Raw genomic sequence first — 18,736 nt, 5'->3', positions numbered from 1 at the left:
GTTGTGTTTTATATATCACAGTAGCACTGTTCTTGCATGGTTTTTATCTTGCATGACAATGGAATATGTCTATATTAGTCTACGTATAACATGTCTTGTGGTTTATGCATGCTGCACTAATCTCTGTGTTAAATCTGTCCCCTCTTTATTCAGAGCATGCTGTCTAGGTCCTTTAATTCCAATTATGCTGCTGTTAGCAGCTTTCACTATGGCAGCTCTAGGGATCTGCATGGCAGCCAGGGTAGTGTTGCCTTGAGTGTTGCAGACGGAAGAGGTTCTGGTGTGCACATTGTTCGAGTGAGTACCTACAGGAGACTGCTGCAATATACAGAGGGGTAAAGGATAAACTATGAGGACTGTGCTTTAAATTGATAGCTGTCTTTCTACAGATGAACAGTGCTTTCAATAAATAGAGTAAAACTTGTGCTGGATTCATTTTTAATATGTATTTAATGTTTTGCCGTTACTTCATATGGCTTAACTTTATTGTCAGGTTTTTCAGATTAATGCTGTGAAGTAGAATTTTCTAATTGGCCTTTATATATGGTCAAACACAAATAAAAATGTCTGGTTTTGTTTTATGTATTGTGAACAAGAGTTTGAAATTCTGAATTCAGCCAAAAATCAAAAATGATAGAACAAAATTTTATTATGCCACTTTTTCTTCCAAACAAATTCTTCTGCTGTAAGCTGCAATTGCTGGGCAATTTAGATTTTCAAGGAAATGAGTTAATGTTTTCTCAGGAAAACGAGAGGAAAGAACTCCTCAGTCTGAGTATCCTAAGTAGATATTTCAGAAAACTGTTTGTCATGTGAATCCTTGCATGAGTAATGTTCAGCATTTGTTGACTTTTCTTAACAATGTATTGGTGATCAAAGACACCTATGCAGTTTCTAATTTTTGTAAATATCCACCAATATGTTCTAAGTGTGGTGTCTTCACCAGCAGGATTTACATATTCTATATAAACAAAAACAAAGTTAAAGAATTATAAAACTCTTTCAAAAGACACTTTAAAAATCTTTTGAGTACTTTTTAGTTTCTTGAATAATACAAGGATGTTCTTCTTTACTCCTGCATTTTACTTAAAGCATCCCCAGGCTTCAACTTCAGGAGACCAATGCCAAGATGAGGTGTTCATTTCAGGAAAGCAGAATTACTCATCTGCTACGCTTAGTCTCAAAGATGTTCCTCCAGACAGCATGAAGAAAATACCTGTGCAGGTAATTATCTACATGATATCATGGATGGATATACTATCGTTTGTAAAAGCATGTGCTGAGATAGTAGATGGAACTGGGGCTTTGAAATGTAAAAAAGGGAAGAAATTTCCAGGGAAAGTAGCTGCATGTCGAAACTGGAATACTGCATATGATACATGATACATATGAATACATGCATATGATCAGGAAGGCAGATTGAAGCTCATTATGCAGTTAAAGAACTTAACTTGAAATGTGTTGTGATTAAATTGCAGTGGTTAGCTAGAATTCATAGTACACATTCTGTGTTTATATGTAAAGACCGTCTATGCAAGCAGGACTTACTACGGTGAAAATAAATATATGTATGTAACTTACAAAGCAGTGATAGATTTCTAACTTCATTGATTTCCACTGAGTTTCTACAGAACTGAGTATTGAGAATTTGCATAGATCTTGACATATGTTGCCTATGTAAACTCTTTGCCTCTTACAATACACAAAAATAGTTTTCCTATCATTTTCAGAAAATGTTTTAAGAAAAAGCAGTGGAAAATCTTGTAAATTAAGTATGGTCTCATCTGTAGATTAGCTGAGATACGCATACGCATTTCTCAGAATGACTTTGATATAGAAACTCATCTTAAAATAATCTCTGTATGTCCTTTTACATTGCATGGTTAATGACTGAAATTTGTGTACCTTAGATATTTATAACCTTGAGGAACGGAGTATTTTGATGTCCTTGTGTCTTCTGACTAATGAGATAATAGTAGTAGGCAGAAAAGTCTGCAGTTTAAGATTGTAGCAATTTCAGAATGTGGGAATCCTACAGAAGGGTGACTGCCTACTTGGGCTTTGTAACAGCATGGAAGAAGGAAAATGAGTCACATCTCAAGGCAGAGCTGCAGAAATCTCAGTAACTCTGCGGCTTCAGTAAGAAACATTGTCTTCTCCAGCAACATCCTTAGTAAAATGGTTTGAATGTGCTGAAGGTCTTTATAGTTGAATACCTTATTGATATAGTTATCTCCTTAACAAAAGAAATACCATTAATATTGATTTGATATTTAAATCTTGAGCTTGTAAGTGAACTTCTTTGGGTTTTTTGTTCCAGTGATCATATAAATTGTCTGCTAGTTGTGTAGGATTTTTAATTTGTATATAATTTACTAAGAATGCTATAAATATTTTGTGTGAGAACTACAACAAAATCAACCACGTTTCAATATAGTCACTTATATACCAGAAAAAAAAAAAATAGTTGAGATAACTCAGTGAAAAAGTCTTTGTCTAGTCTGTTCTAGTAGATTAGTAAACATAATGTTTTTGTTTCACAAAGTTCTTACAGAGTCAGAACTCATAAGTCTCATGAAAATTGAGTGTGATTGCGCGTGACCCAGAAGAGTAATTTTAGTAATGTTCCTAAAATTAAAAACAATCAAACATGAGAAATATTGAAATAAGGAAGAATTGAGGATTAGTATGTATAAAGTCTACGGCATTAATAATATTCATATTTTATTCAGATACCTTTGACAAACGGACAGATGTGCCAGCCTCAAAGAACTCAGGCAAACTATAGCCAAGTTCATCATCTCCCTCCTCAATCATCAGTGGGAAGACATCCATCTAGAGAACAGTTAATTGATTATCTGATGTTGAAAGTTGCCCACCAACCTACCTATACCCAGTCTCAGTGTTCTCCGAGACAAAGCCATGAATTGGTAAAGCAAGAGGTAAGGGTAAAACGTCATTTGGATGACTGGCATCTGTCTGTTATAAAGAGAAATGTGGTAGATTTTTTTAACAGATAGTTCCAAAAACTTACGTTTGCATTTTTTTAGTGAGGTAGAAATTCATTTTTTTACTATGTTTATTCATCACTGACTCATCATTTGTGGGTAACTGAAAAATTCAAAATCACAGTACAAGTTAGAGTACTTTGCTTCTATTCATTGCTCTCCAAAATGATTCAAAAAGTTGCAAATGTGGAATTGTGCAGCCCTAAATCATAACAAGGTAAAAAAAAAAAAAAAAGTGAGAACATCTGATGCATGCCTGATAATTATTAGTCTTATTTATGGCATACAGATATGCGTAAGGACTTCTTACACCACTTAATGGCTCCCTCATTGTAAGCAACTTTCTTTCTGTTCTTGGACACAGAATTTTTCCTCGGTATTGCTTTGTTATTTGTGGAAAATTTTGAGAGCTTTCATTCTGTGGTAGAATGAACATACAGACTTCTTCTGTAAAACTGTCTTGTAGTCAACTCTTCTGTCAAGAGAAAGGAGATACAGCGATGGCTATGTAGAATTTAGAATGAAAGTAGGAACCAGGTTTGATTTCAAATTCAGCTAGAAATAGCAAGAAATAGGAAGAACAAATTCTTGCAGGTAGGCATGTATTTGCTGAGAACGTTACATAAATTTACTTAGTATTAAATATCTATGAATTTAGAAGCTGCGTGGATTACTACGATTATAATATCAGTGATGTTAGAGTAAAACTTATGTACAAAGATACCTTGGCTTGAATTAATATTATGAGCTACAGTATTTGCTTGAATTATGATAAATGCTTTTTGAATTTTTTTTCTTTCAAAAGCTTTTTTTTAATCTGAATTCCTTAGTAATAAATTCATTACAGTAGCTTTGAATGCATTTTTCAGCCAGTTCTTCTAACTTTGTAACTACCTAGATTCGAGTGAGAATTGACAAGGATCCAGAACTTGGATTTAGTATATCAGGAGGAGTTGGTGGTAGAGGAAATCCATTCAGACCTGAAGATGATGTGAGTATTTTATAGTAACGTATCTTAAAATCGTTTTGATTAGCACATGCTTCCTAATGTATGAAAAATACAATAGCCCCAAATGTGAACCACTAAAATCCAGGACGTAATTGGAGAAAAGTGAGGAAAAATTATGGAAAATGGAGGTAGTAGCCACATGATAACACAGAGGAGTATTTTCACTGAAGGATTCTTAGACTGTACCAGATATCAGTTCACAGATTTGTGATAGTAAATTACAGAGGAAGCCTCTTAAAAGAAAACATGATTTAGCCTACAGCATTATTTCTCTGGCTGATAATTCATTTTGATATATACGTCTGCCAAATTAAACAAAGCCTTGAGTTACACGTTAGGCGAATCAGGATTTGCCCTTCAGTAATCCTTTAAAGGCAATTGCCCTGGATTTAACAATGGAAAAAGAAGGCAGCCATAAAATAATACTGCATCCCCTTCTATTTGTGATGGAAAATTGAAATGTTTTAAATTACATTTGTATACCCTAATTTTATGAAATAAATTGTCAAAAATATTTTCCACCTCTGTTTTTCAAGGGTATATTTGTAACCAGAGTACAGCCTGAAGGACCAGCATCTAAGCTGTTGCAACCTGGGGATAAAATAATTCAGGTACTGTAGTCATATAATCAATTAGCCTGTGTAATATATTAGTTCATTTTTAATTTGCTTCTTTTCTAAAAGCAGTATGTTTCATTTTTGTGTAGATCACTAGAATCTCTCCGGAGCCATTCTAGCATTTTGGGATGGTGATTTCAATTTTTTTCTACCTAATGTTAGGATAAGTGAGATGAGCTGAAGCATTGATCATTTGAGTCATTTTTCAAATTTTGAATATTTTTTGTAATTTTAATTTTCATAATTTTAAAAGCAAAAAATAGTCCTAATGTTGTTATTCAATGTGAGCAAGTCAATTAGACTTTGTCATTCATTTAATTAACTGGTATTCATTTATATACAATACTCTGAATAATAAACTGTGTGATGGCCATCAGTTACTCCTCAAGCCCATTTTCTGTTGCTGTCCCCACACTGCAGCGCTACAGACTGTGTCTGCTTTTGCTGCCTGCCCCCAGCTGGCAGGTTGGATATGCACAGCCACTGACAGAGGCCACTTCTTTGCTGACTGACCGATACCTGAGTGCTCGCAGTGTGTGCCTGCTGGCTACCTCATCTGCCATGAGCAAGCCAAACAATTTCTTTCAGGTGCTCTGGCTTCTGGTTGCAGCTCTGCAGCCTGTTTTTCTGCAGCAAGTTCATTCTTTTCAGACCACTTTTCTATTAGATTTGCTTGAAATTATCTAATGAACTTGCAAGTTATTTTTGGAGGGGTCAAGGAAATGGCTGAATGGATTATATAACCTTATTGTTCTACAGAAAGAGGCTAACAGAATATTTAAAGCACCCTTCAAGTTGCAGAGCTAACCTCTTGGTAAAAAGTATTCTCCATGTTACCAGTGTAAAGGTATTTATAGAATTAGCTCTGCTGTATTTCAGTTTTTTCAAAGACAAACTTCGCATTTCCATTAAAGTACCATCTTGTGTGAACAGTTTTCTTAAGCAAAAACAAATTGCATGATCCCTCCAATGGAAGAGAAAGCCCGCCAACGCACACGAAAAAATGAACTAAGATCAAATTAATCCGTCTTTAAGATAACTTGGTTTTGAGTGGGGTAAATAATTAAGTACACATTTCTCCTGACAAGAGAAAGCTAGCTTCCATTCATAGCACTCTTAGTGATGTAAATACTTTAAATGAAGGGGCAACACTCTACACAGGAAGAAGAATAACATTTTAAACCTTGGACTAGAGTGGAATGTGTGTGAAGGGTATTTTTTTGTTTTAAAGGACTATTCTTGACTGTATGGAATTTCATTTGTCTCTCTTGTAATGCATTGTAATGCAATTTCTTTCTGTCCTGTTGGCACTCTGCTAGGGTTTTGCTTTCTGTTTAATGAAGAATTTTATAGATTTTAAGAGCTCAGGGAGATGCTGCATTTGCATCTACAGACAATTACAAGCTCTTTCATTTCTCATAGCTAACAAATTTTTTTGGTCTAACAGCAAATATAACCCTGGTACCTCAGTGACAATGTAACAACAGTCCTGTCTTCTTTATGACATTTAGTCATGAAAATGGCTGCATTTGTCTACAATTTCTCCTCAGATTTCTCTCCTATGCTTGTTATGACAACGTTTTCCATAAAATATACATTAGAAGTATATTGTAATGCATATCTAGTACATATATCAAGCAAAATATTCTACACTACCAGTGCCCAGATAATTGCATGGAAGTCTTAAGATACTGTTGCATATTAGGTTAGGACATACCATATAGATGATGGCATGGAATTATTATTACTGCTTTTGTTCTCTCAACATTCTATATTTAAAACTGCTTTTGTAGCCCTAGACAGACTTACAAATTACTGCCTTTATAACAAAGGGTCTTTCTAGTAGCAAGAATAAGTGTTAGGTAATAGGAGGAGCATGCGCAACTCCAAAATGGAGCAGCTAAGAGCACAACTGGCCTTAACTGTCACCTCTGGTGACATTTTGTCTGGACCTTTGTCCCCATAAGAAGTGCCAACCCCTCTGAGAGAAAGGTGGGAGATAGAGCTGGAAGCAGTGGACAGACCAAACTGTCAATCTGCATTTCATGACTCAGACTGAGTATGAATTTATAGCAGTGCATCCTGAAAAGCTGAATGCTCATTTCTGTAGGCTGCTTAGAGCTGCCCATGTTTGCCAAGCCCATTTTAGGAATAATAGAGGTACTTGATTATAGGAAAATTGAAGCTGGGATGACCCCAGGAGATTTCAATCCCAGCCTTGAAAGAGAATTGGCACAGAGATCAGATCAGAGATTTATCCAGTCAGGTCCTGGGGAAGTTGTACACAGGAAAAGACTGTATAACCTTGCAGAACAAACTGGCTCACTGTTAGACTCTGCTCATGGAAGAAAGAAAGTTTGTTGATGGGAGAAAAGGAGTAAAGTCTTAAAAGGGCTCCAGTGCTATGAATGCTTTTTGTTAGAGGTTTAAATACTTTTTAATTTATCAATCACAAATCCATTTCTGGTATTTAAACTGAGATATATCATTTGTACTGCCTTTGCTTTTCTTTAGCATGGCTGTATTCAGGCTGAAGAATTTAATGTCTGATGCTTTCAAGCTCAGATTTCTCTTTTGGTTGTTTGCAAATATTTTCAGTGCACTTGAGACAAAATTCTCTCAAGGCTAACAGGATCTGTGAATTCCTTATAGCATATACCTGTGTGTTCTGCTGACATTAATCATGGAATGAGTGAATCAGCAGCATGTTACTGCCTGCATGCATGTAAGATTTTGTTATTTTGAACCTAGTTTAAGCATTAGTGACATAACATTAAATATCAGACTGCCATTTTCAATTCTAAAAATTTCTTTTTAGGCCAATGGATACAGCTTCATAAATATTGACCATGGACAAGCAGTATCTTTGCTAAAGACTTTTCAGAATACAGTGGAACTCATCGTTGTGAGAGAAATTTCTTCATAAATTCTGTGGATAATGGGGATAAAGCCAACAGGATTCATTGAAGGACTTATGGGAAACTGAATATTTTGCCTATTTTTATACATTAAAGGAACTTGAAAAGAATTATGATCAATATTTGTACAGGAAATGAAAAACTGAACTTGTGGTTAAAGGGGAAAAAACCACTGTATAGAACATACAGGAAATCACTTTGGAAATACATATGGTGAATAAACTTGTTTTTAAGCATTATAACAATCTAAGGATCACTCCTCCAAGAACAAACCTGTGTTATTGTTTTGTACAGATGGTAGGTTTATTTTTGGATAATTCATACACATTACTAAACTTTGTGCGAGGCTTTAAGAAGCCACGTTGTAGCCAATGGACAGATGGCAGGGCTGTCTGTCCTGTTGCTGTTTATTGCCTTTATTTTTATTCACCAGATATTAATGTGTTATGCTGAAACCACTTCTATAGATGTGGAAAGGGGATATTAAATGTTGGCTTTGATATGTGCACATTGTATAGATGAATGGGTAGATGGAAGGTGGTGCTGGTCGGACAGTACAAAGGTCAGGTGAATCAACTATCTGCTATCTAAATCTGGAATCAATAAAGACAAAAAAGCATTTAGTTCTGGAGTGTGCGTCTACCAATAGAAAATGCAATAAAAGATTATGGTGTTTTTTAGGAAGACTGTAATTACAAATCTGTGATATTGTACAGATTTATTCCTAATGTAGTCATTTGCCATGTGATTCATGTTTAGTTGGGTTTTCTTCAATACATACTTTTTTTCAGCTGTACTGTGGAAACGTGCCCAGAGATTTTTCTTTGCTATGGAAATCTCCAATTTTGTGCAAGTGGTGGTACTTTTGTCTTTATAAAAAGTACTCCATTTTAACCTTTCAGATTTTTAAAATGAAACCAAAATGGCCAGTTTTTAAGATTGTTGCCTGTAATATATATTTAAACACACACAAAATAGATGATGGAAGAAAGGTTATGAAAGTCATCTTGATTTTGTTTGGCCTTTGCATTGCCTTGTTAATCAAAAAGGAGACCATAGGCATGGAGCTAGGTAACCAAAGCAAGTTTGTGAAACTTCGAACAGTGATGGAGAATTGCTGTGACGAGATGGAGAGCAAAGGGAGGGTATACTTACAACCAACCAGTTTGTAATGATGTTTCTTAAAGGGCTGTTCCTACAGGTAACATTAAATGTGAACTACACACTTCAGAGTCATTAAAGGGTTTCTAACTGTATTAATGTAATAGTGATTTACCACAGGCTGCCTTTGTTCCTTATTACTGTGTAAAATATTCAATTACGCTTGTATTAATTTTGTTTACCAGAAACATTAACTTTATTTTTCTCTTTTCTCCTTTGTAATTCAATAAAGACTACGCAATCTGCAGTGTCAATTAATACACGGTTGTTATGGACCAGGGAAAAGTGCCATAGAAGACCAGTAACTGTTTTTAATCAGGGCTAATGATAAGCCTGTCAGTGGAGCAATATTCAGTTATTGCAGTTCATTTTTACTTACATGCAAGTTGATTGTTTGAAACAAGTAGAAGTTGCTTTCTTTTCAACCCATGTGTACAGAAGTAAATGCATTTAATAAAGCTAGCAAAAATACCAGCCTCCTTTAGTTTTGGGGAAATTAACTACAAGAGAGGAATTATACATAGCTAAAGGTAATAAACAGGCAGTACTTTTTAAATAAGCAAACTTCAATATTATTGCACTTCTTTTAAAGATGTTAACTGTTGCTTATTGTACTGTGTATAGTTCTAATAATTTTAATTGAAACCCTTTAACAACTCTTTGTATATTTTAATTCTTTTTAGTTGATTTTCAGTGATATTTACATAGGAAAATTGTTTTTTTTTTTTAATATACTAGCAGAAATGTGCTGTATTTTGATAAAAATTCACTTATTTTCTGTGTGCTGTTAATCTTTAAAGGAAAGAATGAGAAACGTAGCTATATAATGGCAGGCTTCGGTGTTCCCCTTCTGAGATGTGTTTGGTTATTTAGTTTATATTTTTTTTATTGAAAAAGCAAAATGTTCACATCATACGTTCATTAATTTCAATCATTTTATTTTTATCACACTCTACTTTTTAAAGGGAAAAAAAACAGACAGACGTGTCCTAAATTGGTCTTCTACATAACCTGAATCTTTGGGAAGGAAAAAGTCCAAAAAGCAGAACTGATTCTTTACTGATCTTGGGCTGACTTTATATACATTTTACAGTACATTTAATTATATCACTGAGGAATAATACTGTGTTGTATTTTGCTTTAATGTTAAGAGGAGTTCTAAACTGTGTTATGTTACTTAATTTTCAGATTGACTTGTCAAGAGACAATTCTATCAAAAACTGCTTGGCTATGATAGAACCGTAGAAACAGAGTTTTATAGAAGAACTTTAGTACCTCTCGTGGAAACATTTGGCCAAAGTTTGTCTTGAGTAAATTAGCAAACTAACCATCAAATAAAACATGGATTATACTGACTTTACTCAGTAAACCTTGAAGTTTTCAATGGGTTGAATTGTGTTTGTTCCTTCTGTGTCTGTGTGTAATCTTAAATACATGTCAAGCTAGATGATTTTGCAGAGTCTGAGAAGGATGTCCTTTGAAGTAGTCTAATTGGGATTCAGCAGGAGGAGAGACAGTACTGGCATTTTTCTTAAACTACATTTTGAACAGAAAAAGCATCTGTCAACAGTGTAACTTAGAATGGCAGTGAGTTGATGTATACTCTGTTATTTCTATTCTTACTCGTTCATTAAAGAATCAGTTCAACTGATACAATGAAAAGATTAAGTCCCCCACATATTTATTGTGTAAATATTTTTAGTTTCTTTTTTGGACTGGCGTTTTTAAGTATGTACATACTTGAGAGCATTCTATGAACACAAGCATAGCAATAATCAACACAAAATCAAACCTTTATGATTTGGGACGTTTTTTGTTTAAAAATATTCCCACGTCAACAGCGATGAAATGTTTTTATTGATCGGCATTTATTCAACATTCCAAATTTTTGTATATAATTAGACTGTTCCTGAGGTAACACATGGAGAATAGATAATAAACTAATGCTCTTTAAAGCTCTGTGTAATTGACTTTTTTAACTTCTAGGAAATTCTCCATGGCACAATTTTATATTTCTGTAGTTTTTATAGGCATTAACCTACTATCAATATCCATTAATAAAGACTTACTCGTGTTTTTAGCTCCATCCATCTCAGTGCAACAAGAGTCTGCTTGAATTGGTTTTGTTGTAAGACTGAGTTATTAAGAATTATGAAAAAAAAAACAACCACAAAACCAATGAGAAAACAAAACAATAAAAAACCACTTCTGAATTGCCAAGTTTTATAATGAAATCAACTAGTGACTCTTATCCTAAAGAGATGAGTAGTCTCTTAATGTCTAGTATAAATGAAGTAGTTGAAATAGCAACGAAGACTAAGTGCAGACTTAAATAGGGTAACTTGGATCTGACTTAATAAGATGTACAAAGGCTATTGGGAAAAGAAAGGCACAAACATTATAGGAGAGGCAAATGTTGGTTTACATCCAGTTTTCTTGGAAACTGACAATGTAAAAGCACAGACTAACTCACCTTTGCTTTAAATGTGAAGCTGGCATACCAATCTGATGTGTTGAACTTTCCTAGTTCCTCTATGCAGAAAAGAGACCATAACTGTAAGGGGTTACAGCCTTGACGACCCTGGAGTGTTGGGCCCTCTACATTTAAATGTTTGCATTTGTTACCAACTGGGAGTTTGGAATTTTAACCCCTCCTTCTCCCTACCTCCTTCCCCTTAATTTTGTCTCTGTGGACATTACTCTGGGAGAATTCGTTGTCTTTTCTGCTTTTTATGCATCAGACTGCAAATTTATTCTTTTTCGTTTCACATGTATAATTTGTTAGTATATCTAAGTCCCTACAATTTGCTTATTTGCTACAGTGTCTTATCCATCTTGGCCAAAGGAAGTATTCAAGCAGGAAAGGAATTGTGCGTGAAGTGAGTTGTTTCATTTGAGTTGTACTTCTATAGTTCTTCCCAAATAATAATAATAATAAAAATAATGTTTGTTTTATGTGTATTCATCCTAGGCTGTGAGGAATCAATTACACAGCCTGTGTAGAGCCACCCTATTTTGCCACAAACAAGAACATTATTTCTACTATCTTCCATGTTGCACACATTAGAAAACAGGTCAGATAAAGAACCTCTTTCTCAAAAATGTTTTTACATTCATCCTCTGCCATTCATTTGGGGAAGAGCTGACTTTAGGAAGCATTTTTCAGGTTATGGCTTCAAATCCTTTCTGCTCTTCTGCCTTCAAAAACTATCTTTCCCCAACACCCACCAGAACAAGTCAGTTTAAAAGGTTTTGTGCCTCAGAGCACATCAATTATTCTGAAAAATTAAAGACTGACAGGAGAACATTATACAGTTTTCCATTTGAAAGGATAAATCTAAATCTGCCCTCCAAAAAATATTTTTACAATTAGAACAACGTACCTTCTGAAAACTAACTATGAAGAAAACCAGTTAAGGCCTTCATTCTTTGGGAAAATGAAGGTCTAAGAATCTAACCACTAAAATGAAAAAATATATTACAGTAATCATGATTACTCTAATTTCGCTAGCTTATAAACAGTGTTAAACTTTTCTTACTTTCTTAAATTTGGTTTGGCTCTGAGGAGCCATTCATACTTTCTCTCTAAGAGCTGATCTATGTGTATGAAATAATGCTACCCACTGCTGCTTCTGCTTCATGGGAGAATCTGAGATTATACAAGTACTGAATTATTTCCTTTTTCTTTTTTCCCTTTCTCCTCTCACTCTTCCCGAGAGGACATACCTGTAAATCTCTAAGCTACTTTCATCACCAGACAAAGAACACCTCTTACTGGAGTTAACTGGATAAGGCCAAATCTAGATTGAGTTCTGCTTTACAGCATTAAACTTACAAAAGAAAAACTTACTTGATGTCACAGGAGATAATTTTAGAAAAACTAGATTTGTCTTTACTTTACCCACTTTACACACTATTCCGCCACAACTAAGCAGTGATGATCTTACAAATGTCTATAAATACCTGAAAGGAGAAGGCGAAGAAGAGGGAGCCGGACTCTTTTTGAGCTATGGCCAGTTCTGCAGCAAGGCAATGGGCACCAACCGGTTTTGTCTGAACATCATGAAGCAGGTCATTCATTACTGTAAGAGTGACGGCGCTGGAGTTTCCTTCTGAGAGATCCTGTAAAGCTGCCAAGGTCCTCTGCCCTGCATGTCTGTGCTCGTGCAGGGCTGGGAGCAGGCGGCCTCTAGATGCCTCTGCCAACCTCCACTGTTGAGGGTTCTGTGATATATATCATCATTGCAGCTGAGAAATGTGGAAGTGTTCTCATTTGGAATGAATGGAATGAATAAACCAAATGAGCTGATTCCAGTGCTCTACGTTCCCTCTGGTGCAGACCTTTTTCCCAACCTAGCTGCCCCTCCCCTGGCACAGCTCCATGCCGTTCCCTCAGGCCCAGCCGCTGTCACACAGAGCAGAGCTCAGCGCTGCCATCCGCTTCTGTGAGGAGCTGCAGCTGCCATCATGCTTCCCCTCAGCTCCTCTGCTCTGCACTGAGCACACCCAGGGACCACAGCCACTCCCTGGGCATCTTGCCCACTAGACCATCCACCATCTTTGCAGCCCTCCTTTGGACACTAATGATGGTTTTATGTCCTCCATTTAGTAGAAGACTTTGAGGTCAGCCAGTTTTTCACCCATCATGCTGTGGGTGTAGGCTGGACATTTTGTCCAGAAGGATGCTGTGAGAAACAGTTCTGAAAGCTTTGCTGAAATCCAGAAAGTTTACATCAGCAGGCTTCTCCTAGTCAACTGTGGGTAACCTGGTTGTAAAGGGAGATTAAATTTGTTAAATAAGACTTCTGCATCATAAACCTATGTTGGCTGTGACCAAAGGCTGTATTGACATTCAGGTACTTTTCAGTAAGTGCCAGAATAATCTTCATCATTTTGCCATGTGCTGCAGTGAGGCTGACAGACCAGCCATTACCAAGCTCTTCTTTCTTACCTTGCCAGCCTCTAGATTCTCTTGTTACAAGAAAGACATTGAGCCCCTGGAATGTGTCCAGAGAAGGGCAATGAAACTGATGAGGAGTCTGAAGCACAAGTCTTATGGGGAGCGGCTGAGGGAGCTGGGATTGCTCAGTCTGGAGGAGACTCAGAGGAGACCTCATTGCACTCTACAACTTCCTGAAGGGAGGTTGTCATGAGGAGGGGTTTGGCCTCTTCTCCCCGGCAACAAACAGGACCCGGGGAAATGGCCAAGTTGTACCAGAGGAGGTTTAGGTTGGACATTAGGAGAAACTTTTTCTCTCAGAGAGTGGTCAGGCACTGGAATGGCTGCCCAGGGAGTCGCCGTCCCTGGCAGTGTTCAAGAGGCGTCTGGACGAGGAGCTGCGAGATATGAGTTAGTGCTAGTGGTAGCAATGGAAATGGGAGGACGGTTGGACTAGGTCCTTTCCAAACTTGTGATTCTGTGATTGGGATCTCTCCAGACTGCCAAAACCATGGTAAAATAATTGAGAGAGGTCTTGTGATAATGTCAGCCATCTCTTTGGGTACCCTGGAATGAATCCCATCAGAATCCCATCAGCTGGATACTTACACATATCCAGCTAGAGTAGCAAATCTCTCACAAGTTAGTAGTTGGCAGAGAGTTTATTGTTAGTGCATTCACTGTCCTCCAGCTCAGAGCTCCAGTTGTCTGAGGGTGGAGAAGGTATTAAAAATTATTTATTTGTCTGTATTCCTATTTGTGAGGTGACCAACCTCATCAAATAACAGACCACTGTTACCTCTGGTCCTCTTTTTGCTGTTAACATACTTTAAAATGCCTTTAATGTTTTCCCCTCAGTACTGGCCAGCTTTAACTCCAACTGAGCTTTGGCTGGACAAATTTTCTCCCTGCATTAATGAATAGCAGCTCTGTTATCCTTCCATGCTGCCTGACCTTATTTTTAGTGTCCACATAATTTTTTTACAACGAAGCTCTAGATGAAGATCCCTGCTCAGCCAAGCCCACTGTAAGCCCCATCTGCATAACTTCTGACTTTTGATATTCTGAAATATGAAAGTTCTTTATATTTTAAGACTGTTTCCTGAAACACTGAATGCTACTGCTTCACTGAGCAGAGTGGTCTCCAGTGTATTTCTATAAGGCAGTTGCTTCTAGTCTTGGGAGCCCACTGTTTTTAATTTACATTCTTATTCATCCTCAACAAGTAAGCAATGAAATATATGATATCATTTTCTGTGACATGATTCCATCTGATTCTTCTTGCAGTTATGAAGATTTTTGACTACAGAAAACTAATGACTGTTGGCAGGGAAAGGAAGCTTATATAATGACTATATAATGACTATATAATGAATATAATATATATTATATAATGATTATATAATATATAATATAAGAAAAAAAGCCACTGCAAACTGTTAAAAATTAATTTAATATCACATTTCACATCACATCACTAGTTCATCTTTGCCACCCATATTCCCCATTCAGTAACTTCCAAGTTACACTAGAGAGGTGTGCAACCAGCTTCTGCTCAGACATATGTTCCAGTAGTGAAAAGATTTTTGATTTCTAGACTTGACATATTTTTTAAATGTGATAGGTGGAGATTATCTGAGTACCTGACTGTATGAATCTTAAGAGTTGCAGCATTTTCACCATCACCACTTACTCCATCTCTCCAAGAGAGACTTCCACAGTCATGGAAACAAAAACCATGTTGCTGACAGCTCTGCAACAAGTTGCTGAAGCACAGTACCAGTCCCTCTGTCCTTCTCACCATCTTTCCTCTCAGTGGGAGTCTTGGAGAGGATAGCTCATTGATCCCATGCTGCTCTCTGAGGAGTGTGCCCTTTGGTGCATCACCACCACTGAGACGAGGAACCCTTATTCACACCTGCAAGAACTGCTAGATCCGCTGTCTGTGTTCTTGGCAGCACTCTCACAGAGCAGCAGCTTCAAGGTGGGTGTTTCACCTTCCAAAAGCAGGGTAGCTGCAATATACACCTCAGGCAACCCAAGTCAATTGCAGCTGACAGTGCTCAATAAATCTTCCACAGGTCCAAAACTCTGTGGCAGCAGATCCTTAAGTTAGTCTGAGGGTTCACAGGAGTTTACATGCTCTTTAATATCTTCATTAGTAACATCAACAGTAAGATTGAGTGCACTCTTAGCAAGTTTGTGGATGACACCAAGCTCTCTGGTGAGTGGTAAACTGGACATGAACCAGCAATGCATTCTCACTGCCCAGAAAACGAACCAAATCCTGGGCTGCATCAAAAGTTTGGGCAGCAAGTCAGGGAAGCTGATCCTGCCCCTCTGCTCTGCTCTGCTCTGCTCTGGTGAGACCTCACCTGGAGAACTGCATCCAGATATGGGGTCCTCAGTACAGGGGAGACATGGACCTGTTGGATTGCCAAAAGAGGGCCACAAAAATAATCCACGGGATGGAACACCTCTCCTATGCATGAGAAATCTGGGGCTGTTCAGCCTGGAGAAGGGAAGGCTTTGGAGAAACCTGAAAGCAGCCTTTCAGTATCAAAAGGAGGAGAATAAGAAAGAAGGGGTCAGACTCTTTAGCAGGGTTTGTGGTGACAGAAGAGGAAATGGTTTCAAACTAGAAGAAGAGAGAATTGAATTGGATATAAGGAAAACGTTTTCTACAGTGAGTGTGATGAGGCACTGGAACAGGTTGCCCACAGATGTGGTGGATGCCCCTTCTCTGAAGACATCCAAGGTCAGGCTGGATGGGGCTCTGAGTAGCCTCATCTGTAGCTGTCCCTGTTCATTGCACAGGAGTTGGACTAGATAACTTTAAAAGGTCCCTTCCAACTCAAGCGATTCTTTGATTCTACAATTCTACTACTACCCCTCTTTTGTCACTTTCTAATAGCCTCATTTCAAGTATGGCATCATCTGATTTCTGTCTGTGTTCTTGTGTCTGATTTTTCTGATACTGTTAAAAGATCATTGCATAAATTTCTGTACTGTAATTTGAGATAATGCTATGTGTTACGGGTAAGAATTAAGTGTAGAAAAAGCTATTTTGGCTAAAAAGGGGGGGGAAATGAGAGACAAATATTACAACCTATATATTTTGGACTGCATCAGAAATTCTGTGAAGGACTTTGTGCATTTGTAAAGTAGGCTGCAGTTATTTAAGAGAAAATCTGTTACATAGTTATAGATAGACTTACTGAGCTATAAAATATTCAATTAATGTGTAGCTGCTGTCTCGTAATAGCTGAGTAAGAATATTTTCAGCAAAACATTCATTTGAATTCCTGATTAGAAATCTTAAAGTTGTAATAAGAAGATGCAATAAAACAAGTATGATGTGAGTTGGATGGCAATAGTCCTAAGATGGTCCAGAACACGTTGAAGTGATGAGTTATAAATATGCACTGGCAAAATGCGTGATTTGAAAGTATTATGCCCAGGCTCCTAAAATCATAACAACTTAGCATATGTGATTGATCATTGTCTGCAACAGCTCTCTATCACAATAGAATAATCAGCAATTGGTTTTGTGCGCAGAGGAAGTATTTCTGCGGAGAATGTTTCTGCCAGAAGTACTTCAGTTGAAAACTATGGCTCCTAAACTGAAAAAGTAAGGTTTTCCAACAAATCTTGGAACAAATTTTAGCAGATGGTTAACTGACATACTATTAGGAACTGGAAAAATAATTAATAATATAAGTTTTTTCCTTTACTAACTACATTAGGAAGTGACTGATTGGGTTGGTCTTGATAAACACAAAAACTAGAAAACGTTCTGCAAGGCTTCCAAACAGAGAAAACTTACTTTTTTTTCTATTGTATTTTAATTTTTAAAAATCCATAGATATTCACTTGCTCATTTGAATAATGGTGCTGATTCTGTAGTAACTTATTTGCAGTAGATCATTTTATTGTATAAATTATTATTCCCTTGATACTGGAATACTCATTTTAAAGCATCCTAAGACATTAAAACATGGAAAAAATTTTCAACATCAGTACTAAACTCAAATTGTTTTGTAACAATTGTATATTGTATATGACTTTCTAGGAAATGTTACACATTAAATATTTATTTGCTAAAGCAATTTATGAAGCCAGTGGTGACAGTACCCTGTCCCAGTGCCCAGCCTCACTGTGTTGCACACCCTGTCCCCAGCCCCCAGCTGCCCTCCCCTGGCACAGCTCCACGCCGTTCCCTCAGGCCCTGTCACACAGAGCAGAGCTCAGCGCTGCCCTCCGCTCCTGTGAGGAGCTGCAGCCGCCATCAGGCCTCCCCTCAGCTCCTCTGCTCTGTGCTCAGCACACATCCAGCAGCCTTCCACACGTTCGTAGCCCTCCTTTGGACACTAACAGCTTCATGTCCTTATACTGTGCCACTCAGACCACACCCAGTGCTGGAGGTGAGGCCGCACAGCACAGAGCAGGGGCAAAAACCCCTCCCTGACGCCGTGGCAGTGCTGGGCCTGGTGCCACCAGGGTACAGATGGCTTTTTTGTCTGCCTGGGCACACAGCTGGTTTATGTTAACTTGCCATTGACCACAGCCCCAGATCCCTCTCTGTGGGGCTGCTCTTCAACCTCTCTCCCCCCAGTCTAAACACATAGAATCAATTATAGAATCATAGAATCATAGAATCATAGAATCATGTGTCACAGAGTTGGCTAGACCAATCTACATCTGTGACAGGGGGCAACAGGCCTCTGCCCTCCCCCCCACCCCAGACCCACAAAAATGGGAAGGAAGGGAGGGAGGGAGGGAGGGAGGGAGGCAGGAAGGCAGGAAGGCAGGAAGGAAGGGAGGGAGGGAGGGAGGGAGGAAGGCAGGCAGGAAGGAAGGAAGGAAGGAAGGAAGGAAGGAAGGAAGGAAGGAAGGAAGGAAGGAAGGAAGGAAGGAAGGAAGGAAGGAAGGAAGGAAGGAAGGAAGGAAGGAAGGAAGGAAGGAAGGAAGGAAGGAAGGGAGAGAGGGAGAGAGGGAGGGAGAGAGGGAGGAAAAGAACAGCAGCAACAATCTATGGAGGAAAACTTATTTTACTATAATACCAGAATACAAGATAACACAAT

The 18,736-nt window shown here is 37.7% G+C and overlaps 1 protein-coding gene across 10 annotated transcripts in view; it reads left to right on the top strand.

Moving 5' to 3' along the window:
- ERBIN (erbb2 interacting protein) overlaps positions 1 to 10,106 on the top strand; it is a 110,948-nt gene extending 100,842 nt beyond the window's left edge. For 8 of the 10 annotated variants that reach the window (XM_052670012.1, XM_052670014.1, XM_052670009.1 and 5 more), the window contains 6 exons: positions 154 to 297; positions 1,093 to 1,224; positions 2,733 to 2,942; positions 3,907 to 3,999; positions 4,554 to 4,628; positions 7,453 to 10,106. In XM_052670012.1, the coding sequence (XP_052525972.1) occupies positions 154 to 297; positions 1,093 to 1,224; positions 2,733 to 2,942; positions 3,907 to 3,999; positions 4,554 to 4,628; positions 7,453 to 7,560 (762 nt within the window). In that variant the 3' untranslated portion in view covers positions 7,561 to 10,106. The remainder of the gene's footprint in view (positions 1 to 153; positions 298 to 1,092; positions 1,225 to 2,732; positions 2,943 to 3,906; positions 4,000 to 4,553; positions 4,629 to 7,452) is intronic. The other 2 variants (XM_052670019.1, XM_052670018.1) reach the window with 1 other exon arrangement.
- Positions 10,107 to 18,736: the final 8,630 nt, after the last annotated feature.

Source organism: Tympanuchus pallidicinctus, unplaced genomic scaffold (genome assembly GCF_026119805.1).
Source record: "Tympanuchus pallidicinctus isolate F22 unplaced genomic scaffold, pur_lepc_1.0 scaffold9, whole genome shotgun sequence".
NCBI lineage: Eukaryota > Metazoa > Chordata > Aves > Galliformes > Phasianidae > Tympanuchus > Tympanuchus pallidicinctus.
This window is presented reverse-complemented; position numbering and strand designations above follow the sequence as displayed.